The sequence below is a fragment of the Peromyscus eremicus genome, chromosome 3 (genome assembly GCF_949786415.1).
Source record: "Peromyscus eremicus chromosome 3, PerEre_H2_v1, whole genome shotgun sequence".
Lineage (NCBI taxonomy): Eukaryota > Metazoa > Chordata > Mammalia > Rodentia > Cricetidae > Peromyscus > Peromyscus eremicus.
Window position 1 is genome coordinate 51,697,686 of NC_081418.1, and position 10,715 is coordinate 51,708,400.

General features: G+C 46.0%; 1 protein-coding gene across 1 annotated transcript in view; it reads right to left on the reverse strand.

Annotated features, from left to right (window-relative positions):
- The window catches only part of Dennd11 (DENN domain containing 11), a 32,175-nt gene extending 27,946 nt beyond the window's left edge, over positions 1-4,229 (reverse strand). The window contains 2 exon segments of the mRNA XM_059256566.1: positions 3,961-4,156; positions 4,158-4,229. Of these exon segments, the coding sequence (XP_059112549.1) occupies positions 3,961-4,156; positions 4,158-4,229 (268 nt within the window).
- Between the last annotated feature and the right edge of the window lie 6,486 nt (positions 4,230-10,715).

The following is a 10,715-nucleotide window of genomic DNA, read 5'->3' on the forward strand; positions in this document are numbered from 1 at the left end:
AAATAACAGCAGTGGAAAGAAAGAAATGGTCTAAAGTAGGCAGATTCACACGATACCAGCCAGGAACTGAGGGGTTAAAACTCCATCAGCCTCTACTACTCGGGGGCAGCAGTTCCTGCCACCAGCAGGGGACATCCCAAGGGTGGGGTTACCTTTTTCCTTAACCAAGCAGAAAAAAAGGAAATGTTACTAGAAACCCAAAGAACAAATTTAAAATCAGGCCCTAAATCGTAGACTTGAACATAACGAGAAAAGCAATATTCTGGCAGCCAACCTCTTCTACCCAGCATGCCAAGTTATCATCTGGGACTGGTTTCAATAGCAGCTTTGTAGCCCAGATGGCCAGCACTACCACCCTACAGCTAGTTCTCAGCTCCAGATAAAGACTCTGTGTGTATTGAGCAAGCCTTACCTTGAACCTGAAGCCCTTGCTCTTCGTGTCCTTTGTAGGCCAAACAACCCTAAGTTTCAAGCAATGAGCCAGGAACCCAGAAGAAATAACCACGTCTCTACTTTCCCCTCTGATTTTTTTTTTTCTGACAGATGCCCAAAGCAGCATTCCTAAGCTTATGTTTAAAAGTGCGAACGAATTACTCTCTTCCTTCCATTCGTCAGAGGATCGCTGATCCCCATCCTAATGAAGCACGCACGTTCTGCCAGGGATTCACCCTCCTCATATGCCTTCTGCCATGTGATGGTTGGTCCCTAAGCGTCCACTTCACTAGATTTCCGATCACTTTAGAAACACACCCCTGGGTGCGTCCGCCAGGGTGTTTCTGCGAAGGTTTGACTGAGGAGGGAAGCCCCACTCTGAATGGGGGCAGCATCACTCCATGAGCAGGAGTCCCGGGCTGAAGGAAAAGGAAAAGGGTGAGGAAGCAAGCTGGATGCCAGCATTTGTCTTCCTTCGCTTCCTGTTCATGTGATAGGATAGCATCCACCACCTCACGCTAGCAGCACCATGTCTTTCCTGTCCTGATGGACTGGATCTCCTTAAAGCACAAGCCAAACCCCTCCTTCCTTAAGAGGCTCTTGTCTGGAATTTTGTCACAGAAGCTACAAAAGTAACCAACTTACCCTCTTACATCCACTGCCAGACAGACAAACCACAGCTACTGATTCTCTCCTCCTGATCCTGTTCTCCACATACATCCGTAAGGTATGTATGCTCTTACACACTGACTTGTACATATGCCATAAGTAACCCGTACTGGGTGAGAGGACACGTGAAATGTGCACTGCCTAAGCAGTGGTTGGAGTGGATTAGCTCCTAAAAATGCAAGCTGAGGACAGAGGCAGGAAAGACATGGGCAAGTGATCAGACTGTGGACCAGAGTGAGACAAATGAGCCCCCGCTCTGATTTGGGTATAGCAGAAGTATCTACTTGACTACTTCTGGTAATGCAGGCTGAGGGACTCAGGAGAGTAGACAAGATCCTAGTTAAAACAAAGAGACACAATTCTGGGCACTGTGAATCCTGCAGCCTGCAGGACAAAGTGGGTTTCACTCACCTCTCCAAACTGTCCTTCCTCAACCTCCATACACATCGGCACAGTGGTGCTCTTTCCTCTGCCCTGGTGCTGAGGTTTGTGACCCAGCCTATCTCAGCAGCCTTCATTCACTCCTCTGCTACTTCTACGAGATAGGCTATATGACTTTAGTTTACACAAGAACTACCAGCCTATTTCACAGGATGAGAGGAGCCGTTTATAGGGCTGGACTAGATGAAAGGAAAAGAGATGGATAGGAGTGTTTCTCCTCTCTCCTCTCTCTTAATGCTCACCCAGGTGCACACATCTTCCTCTCCCCAGATCCCTAGGAAAGTGATGAGGCAATGTGAGGGGGCAAAAGGTTCAGGCAGCAGAGTGTGCTTGAAAGATATCTGGTTAGAGTCAAGTAGTTCCTGGCAGTTAATTCCAAAAAATGTAACCATCCTTGCAAGATCCTTGGTGCCTTTCCCCATGAACAAAGTATAAATAATCAGCAAATTACAGAGTAGTTAGAATTAAATCAAACAGGATTACAGTAAAATGCTTGCACAAATGTCACAGTATTAGTGACAGCTCTGTCTCTTCACATTAACCTTAGTCTGAAAACCATCTTCTTTCTCTCTCTCTCTCTCTCTCTCTCTCTCTCTCTCTCTCTCTCTCTCTCTCTCTCTGTGTGTGTGTGTGTGTGTGTGTGTGAGAGAGAGAGAGAGAGAGAGAGAGAGAGAGAGAGAGAGAGAGAGAGAGAGAGAGAGAGAGAGAAACCAGAAAACCACAGTCAAAATGGAAACCCATGCAAGGTCTTTGGGGGCTTTTATGAATTGATCAATACTAGTGACCAACTGATGGATACCAATAACTGATCAATGAAAGTGAATGATCAACAATCTATTTTTTCAGCTCTACTTGTGATTATTGTGGGGTTTTCTTTTCCCTTCCTTTCCCTAGGCTCTATCACCAGACAGCTAGCATTATGCAGTGAGGGGTCACCAATGTCTCCTTTCCAATTCTTACACTTAAGTGACTTTTAAACTTGCCTCTATTTACCTTTACAGGAAGAGGTACACCACAGGAAATACAGTTAGCTAAAAAGAATTTTTTTTTTTTGTCTAACATTAAGGGTTTTGCTTTTTAAAAAAAAAACAGTATTTTTCCAACTATGTATGTATAGGAGTCCTAATTATATGAGTCAAGCAATATGTGTGATGGACATTAAGAAAAAGGTACAGAGGGGGTTCGATACTATTTCTGGAAACTCTGGCTTCAACTCTGGCTTCCTTTGGTTCGAACGTGCTGGTTGTGATGTAAATATAATTCCACATGGCAGGTCAGAGTCAAAAAAGTTTGGAAGTCAATAGAATAAGGCAACGAAGCAACAGACAGGATTCAAAGTTCTCCTTCCCACAAGCCCTGCTATTAAGAATGGGGCTTTCGCCTTAAGGGACCATATGCCTGTTGGCTGGCTCAGAATCCTTGACCATAGTTAAGCCATTCTGCCTAGAAGCCACCAGCTTCCATCACATCTGGATCCCTTTCACATAATCCTAATCTTCCTCCCATCCATACCTTCAGGGTAGGAAGACTAGTTTCTGGGAGTAGGAACTTCCAGAAAGAAAACGTTTCCTTCCCTCACAAACACTAACTCCTCACTCTAGCAACTCCAAGGAGAAAGCTAGGAGGACGCATCTGGGCGTTCCTCTTCTTCAAATACGAAGCAGAACAGCAGCTCCGGGATGTCGATGCCCCTGGCAGAGCCCACAGCCGTGTCGTTCACTTGCACACTCCCCCCCCCCCCGAACCGCCCACTGTTGCAACGCACACCCCCCCCCCCCCCCGCAGTGGGTGGTTAGGGTAAAGACGGGGTGACATAACCAGTTAGTCCTCCTAGAAAGACAGCTTGCCAGAGAAGCCTTCTCCAACCCCATCCCCGAATGCTCCCACGTTAATTCCTCAAAATTAAGCCTTCGGAGAAAGTGAACTTAGCGGCTGGGAAAGTTACCTCGCTGGGAGCAACCACAAGCAAGGGCGGGCACAGAGCATAGGGTCTTTTTGGACCAGCGTGGGGGGCGACGTACGCGGGGGGTGGGGAGTGGGGGTGGGTTCCCTCCTTTCGGTATCTAAAAGAACCTTCCAGCCGAACAGGAAAACAGAGAAAACAAAAGCCAACGTGCCTGCGGCCACAAACCAACCCTCCCGCACTGAAGCGGAGCAAGCTAGAGAGCGGCGGAGAGGCACCGGAGCGGAGCTGAGAGCCGCGGCGGGACGGAGAGGGGGGCGGAACAAAGCCCCGGGGATCCCTCGGTTCTCGTCTGGGGACACAGTGCCCCCGTTGCCCCGGGACCCCAGAGCGGGGAGGGATGCAGGTGTGTGGGTGCGAGCGCGCACGCAACGGGTCCCTCCCCCGCGCCCTCCGAAACCTAGCGGGCGGTGTGCCCGCCCCCAACCATCTCTCCATCCCTGAGCATCTCTCACCCGAGCGGGGATCGAAGGTGACTACGAACACAGCCACCACCTGGTCCTCCTCCACGTCGCCCAGCTCCAGACGCCCGGGCTGCAGCAGCACTTCGGGGGGTGCTGGCTCGTCGGGTTCCCGCCTTCGGGGCGCATCCGCGGCCGCTCGGCCGCTCCCACCGCCGCCCCGGGCCCATCCTCCCGTCTGCAGCGCGGGGGTCCTGCGGCACAGAGACCGCGGGGCCCTCGGCCCAGCGCAGCAGCGGCGCCGCGTCTCCCTGCTCCACCATGGCGAGGCGAGGCGGAGCCGAGGCGCGAGGGGCGGGGCGGGCTGCGGGCACTCCCCTCCGGGCCTGCCCGCCCAGCCGCTCTGCGCCGGGCCGCCACTCTCTTGGTGCCCGCCGAGCTTGGCCACACCTGCCCCTGCCCCTGCCCCTGCCCCTGTCCCGGCCGAGGCGCGGCGCCCGGAAGCTCGGCAAAGTGGCCCGCTCGGGGTCGGCGCCCCAGGGCCTGGTCTGGGCTTTAGCTCTGCATCTCTGCATGCCGGTGCTCTTGACCCAGAGTGTGGGATGCAGGGCGCACATCCCTTAGTCTGTCCACCTGCGCGTGGGTTGAAGCGCCTTCCCACCTAGGATTCCACTGTGAATTGTTGTACGTCACCATTATTTTTAAGGACCAGGGCACATAAATTATATAATCCCCGAGAGCTTGGTGAAAGCTGCCTCCAGGTCAGGAAGTGAAGCAGAGGAACGGCTGACTTCCCAGGTGTTTCAGATATACACATGAATCAGGATTGAAAGGACTGGAGGGTGGCTGATTGGGAGGGTAATGGGAATTTATTTCCCTTTTTATATGCAATTTGAAGATATTAAGCTGGAGGATTATGGGGGTTGTTCTACATTAAAAAAGAGCAGGAAAAAGAAGTCAGAGGAGTGGGGAAAGTCAGCCCTTAAGCCTGTGGCTTTGGAAAGTAAGGATTGTCTAGGAACTCCTTTTGTATATTTACAAATAAATTTTTGAATGTCTCAACTCTTGCGGGGGGAGTGTCAATCTGGTGACTAGCTCAGAAGTATGCATAAGAAGCCATTAAACTCATGAGAAAAATAAGATGGCAAGAGACAATTATGTAGATAACACAATTCACCCCAGGTTTCAAGAAGGCCCAGTTTCTGACAAGGACTTGGTGGATTTCTGTGTTACCTGTTACCCCAGGGGCCTTGTGAAACTCATGGCCTCTCTGCTAGGGATGCAATGATAATATGCCTTAATCCTGTTCTCAAGAGAATCATCAATGACTGCCTACAGCTGCTGCTAGTTCCCAATATGTGACTCTGCGATTTAACAATAAAACGTTTTACCAAAAAGAGGAGGGATTGCTGTCATCATCGTTCCTTAGTTCAACCTGACCTCCATCCCCTAAAGACATGTTAAGTGACTATCTCACTCAATTAATGGAGTAATTACTGAAATGGGAGTCTGGAGATGTACAAACCAAGCCAGGGTTTTAATTCAAGGGCACTCCAGGCTGGGTTAGTCACAAACTCTCAAGGCCAGACACCAAAGCCCAGCACTTGAGAAGATTGAGCCACAGCCAAAGCTTCTGAGGTTGAGACAAGATTTTATTTTTAAATCAAAATGGAGGTTGGTAGATAATCCTTAACCTTTCCAAAGTCACCAGTTTTAGGGCAAATCGATTTTTTTTCTTTCTTACTTGAAAAAGATCCTTTCCTGGTCTTTTATGGCAATGTGTGCCTTTCTGAGCACCCCTAATTTAATGCCCTAGGACTACATATATACCCATAAACAAACTTGTAATTTCCAAAGCATTCAGCTCTCTGTATATGCAGAAGAGAAGTTTCCCAACTGACAGCCATGTTCTGTCTTCAGCTTATTCTAGTTTGCTAACCATGGAGCCCAGTAGTATATTCCTAGTGCTTTGCATAATGTTGCTCAACAGAATCTGTGAACTCAGGAAGTGAAAGCAGAGGCTGACACTCCCATGCCACGGGCCCTCTCGCCGGGCTTTCTCTAGTATCTTGCAAGTGGTAGGTGCTCAAAGATGTTAGTGATGGTGATGATGCTCTGTTTTCACATACACATTCACAATCTGAAAGATGCTTTCATACCTGACCACCAGATTAGCCTCTGTATCTACTGAACTGTCGCACGATGATATTGAGTTTAGCTGTTAGAACATTTCTGCTTGGGAACAAGTATTTGAGAAACAATGGGAGAAAGGCCACTCACTCATTTTCAGAGATACTTGGCTGAGGTAATGATATTTCAAAACATGTTCACCTAGAACACCATGTCTAAATGTTAAATCTTTTACTTTCTCAAATACTAAATATAGCTACATTACATAAAGTACAGAATATTTTTAATCTACAGCCTCAATATAGATAGTAATCATAAAGACTTAAATTGTCCCATCTCATCAATTCTAGAATCAGAACGCATTTGTGTTTAACCATGCTCTGGTGTCTGACAATTGTCACTGAGGTCTGGTTGTCACAGAAGAGATTTCCGATCGCTTTGTCAGCCGTGGGAAGGAACCACCAACCCGAGACTAAGCTGAGTGAAAGGCCCTGCTTGAAGTTCCTTGGGTAGTGCTGCTAGTGTGTCTTCAAACTGAAAGCTAGTTGAAACAACGGCTTGTAATCCTTAGTTGAGATTTTTCTTCCCTCCCGCTAGTGACAAGTTGAAACAGGAAGTTTTCTTATCTAGCCCTCTTTGTAGGTGGCTGCTTTTATATGGCCATACCAGAGCGGAAGTGTGATGTAATGGCTTGTCTTAAATAGATATTTATTAGATGTTTTCTTTCTGTGTTTGCTTGTTGACAGTATGCTCTGTGTTCCGTTTGTTTTCTTTTCCCCTTTCCGTCAGATCATGAACATTTCGGTATCCTATAAAGGAAAGCGCCATGCATTATTTTTGTGGCTAGTGTTATGTGAGAGTCGGATAATTTATATCACCATCTGTCACTGTTGGAGAGTACAGCTCTTCCCCTTCTGTTGTGTCTGAAGTTTTGACCGAATTTCACACTTACTGTAAAGCTCTGTAACCTTCAGCCCTGCGCACAAACTGGGAGAGAAGTGAGAAAGGGAGCTGTCTCTCAAACTCATACCCCAGCAGGAAAAGCCACTCTCAGGCAATAAATAAGATGTAGGATGAAGCCAGACAGTCAGCCATCGGGCTGCCGACGTGCCGACTGCTAGAGGTGGCTGACTGGGTTCAAGTACATTCTTTTCTTTTAAAGGTCTTGATTGTTATATGTTTGTGTTTTGTGATTGAATCTATTTTTTTTTTCAAAATACATGCTAGAAATTTGTGTTTCTTCTTTGGAACATGTCTGTCCATTTAATGTCTCAATCTTACTCAGTCTTGTTATGGTCTGAGACTTAACATTTTCCCATTGAATAGCTAATATTTGTGTATACTTATGGAATTATTTCTTTAATCCCCTTGAGTTGTAATTCCCTTATAGTACAATGCTAAATTACTATATTTGCTGATTATACATTTCTAGCCATTGTCTATTTTACACTCCAACCACACCCATGGGAGGCCCTGGAAGGTCTTGGCATAAGAATATCATAATTCTATTTACTCTTTAGAGAGAGTCCATTAGCTGTTAGATACAGAGTAGAGTAGGTGAAGGAAGGGTAAGTTCACTGGATCCCTATTATGAGCCTGAAGTCTTCAGGGATGGGAGGTGGGGGAGGAGGGTAGACATGGGATTTCAGAGAAACCGAGTAGTAGTTCTCACACAGTTCTTTCCTGAGATGTGAAAACAATGCAGAAGGAGGGTTTGAGACAGAGGCTTGGGACACATCAAGAGGAGCCTATTCAGTAGGCAGAGCAAGCTGTGATAGATCAATGAAAACAGAAGCTCAAGAAAGAAGATTGTGAGGTCGTTATAAATCCCAGGGCTAGATGGCTGTAGACAGCATCTCCAGCAAAGGCACTCCATGGAAGTGAGTACAGACCAGTTTTATGGAACGGAGCCCACTGAACTCCATATTTACAGTTCATATGGACAGAAGTCATTCCAGCACTTTATGGATCAGATTTTAAGATACGCGTGTAATTGTTTATTTGGTTACAGGTAATTTAATATTATTTCAAACATTTTAATAAGTAGATAGTCACAGTAAAAGATTAATCTGTCTGGGAGACAGTTTAGACAGTAAAGTGCTTGCTTTTTAAGCATAGGAACCTGAGTTTGATTCCTAGAATGCACATTTAAAAACCCAGGCACAGTAGCACACTGTTGTAATCCTGGCATTGGATTGGAAACCTGCCTCTGCCCCCAAGACCAGTGAGAGATTTTGTCTCCAAAGCAAAAAAAAGAAAAAAAAAAGAAGGAAAAGAAAGTCAAGTGATGCTTGGTAAATGATACTCTTATCCTCTGTCATCTACAGGTACCCCCCCACACACACACATGTACCTGCACACACAAGAACAAACATACACATGAGCAAAACAATCACACTACTCGAGAGATGTAGTGAGCAGCGTTGCCGTCTCTAGCTCCCCACTTCCATCCTCTCCTTAGAGAAAACCACTTTGCACAGTTTCTGAGTTTTCAGAGCTTCTGGGGGCTAACCCTGTGAAGAGGTGTTAATTCTTCTTTATCACCATCTTCAAACACTCGAAAAATGCTTTCTAATGCAGGTGTGGTGGTGCATGCCTGCAATCTCGGCATTCAAGAAAGGGGACAAGAGAATCAAGAGTTCAAGGCCAGCCTCAGCTCCCTAGAGGATGAAGGCCAGGCTGGCTGGTCTGTATGAGATAATTTCTTGAAAAACAAAACCAGGGGCTGGAGAGCTGGCTCAGAGGCTAAGAGCATTGGTTGCTCTTCCAGAGGACCTGGGTTCAGTTGCCAACCACATGGTGGCTCACAGCCATCTATAATGAGATCTGGTGCCCTCTTCTGGCCTGAAGGCATACACGCAGGCAGAACACTGTATACATAATAAATAAATCTAAAAGAGAGAGAGAGAGAGAGAGAGAGAGAGAGAGAGAGAGAGAGAGAGAGAGAGAGAAAAGAAAAGTAATCTAAACCAAAAGTGGAGGTGGGGAGGTGGGGAGGTGAGGAAGTGGGGAGGTGGGGAGGTGAGGAAGTGGGGAGAGTGGGGAGGTGGGGGAGGTTACAAAAATAAACATCAGTGTAGTGACTTTGCAACAGCACCAGACTGGGAAGCACAGAGAAGTGGCCTTGAGTATTTGATCAAGACTTCTACCACCTGTCCTTGGGTCATAAATGAGATATAAAACCACAAAATTTTCCCATACCTACTGACTTATTCCAAGTAAAAAAAGTCTATCTGGATGCCTGCATGCTAGTGCGTACAGGTGTATGCAAAGATGTATATATCCATATAGAAAGTAAGCCAGGAGGTGTAGAGCTCTCATGGCTACGGTGCTAGCTGAGGTGTAGGTAACATTACTTGCTGTAATTTTAGGGGAATTGGAAATTTTCGCAGCTAACAGAAATGACCAGGTGAGTGATGACGAGGAATAATTTTTAAATATCTGCTCCTTAGAATATGGGCAGGATAGCAAGGATATCTAAATTTGTGCACCACTTTATAAATCTGTTCCTGTTCTAGGAATACTCACTCTGCCTCTACCTCAATTTTAATAATAGTAATTTTAATGAATAGCCTCTCATTCTAGCCAAGGGGGAAACTGTGGCAAGAGAAGCAATGCATTAGCATCTGCTTGATACATTCACTAGTTACATTTCTGTAGACTGCAAAATGATGGATTAGCCTAGAGATTTTTATTATTGGCGTCAAAGTATTCATGAAATGACATGAAATCATTGATTTGCTTTTAAGTACCCTCGCACCCGCCCTCAAAAGATTTGAAGATACAAAGGTAACTAAGTTATAAAGCTGTTATGAAGTTTGGAGCTAGGTTGTAATATAGTTGCACTATACTGTCTTCCCTGATGTGGAGATGTTTGATCATTTTCATAATACAAATTCAAATGGGGTAGAGAGTTTGTGAGAGCATTTGTTGCTCTTCCAGAGGACCCAGGTTTGTTTCCCAGCTCCCATATGGTGGCTGACAACCATCTGTAACTCCAGTTCCAGGGATCTGACACCCTCTTCTGGGCACCAAACATTTGAATGTGGTACATATACATACACGAAGGCAGAACACTCATACACACAAAATAAATCTAAAAGAAAGACATTTAAACGAAAGTATCAGTGGGAAGGCAGACATTCCAGTGCTTTCCAGTGGGGCAGTGCCATCAAATACAGCATAAGCTAACATCACAACTTGTGTTATCTTAGTGACAGGCTTAATTTAGTTTGAAATAATGTGCAGAATCTCACTTTGGCCTGTTGAAGTTTGTTTTTACCATTCTCTCTCCAGACCCAGGGACCATCAGCCTTTATGACCTTCCTTGGACTGACAAGAGTCTCACCTTCTAATGTAGTGGTTCTCAACCTGCAGGTTGAGACCTCTTTGGGGATTAAAGACCCTTTCACAGGGGTCACCTAAGACCACCCGGAATAGCAGATATTTACATTATGATTCATAACAGTAGCAAAATTACAGATATGAAGTGGCAACAAGGATAATGTCCTGTTTGAGGGTCACCACAACATGAGGAACTGTATTAAGGTTGAGAACGCTGCTCTCATGTATCTCACCTTCCAGGTTATAATTCTATACTTTCACTAAAGAAGAGTCTGTCCTAAAGGGGAATACAGGTTTCATGCCTTGCAACATCACTTCCAGCAGGCAGATCTTCC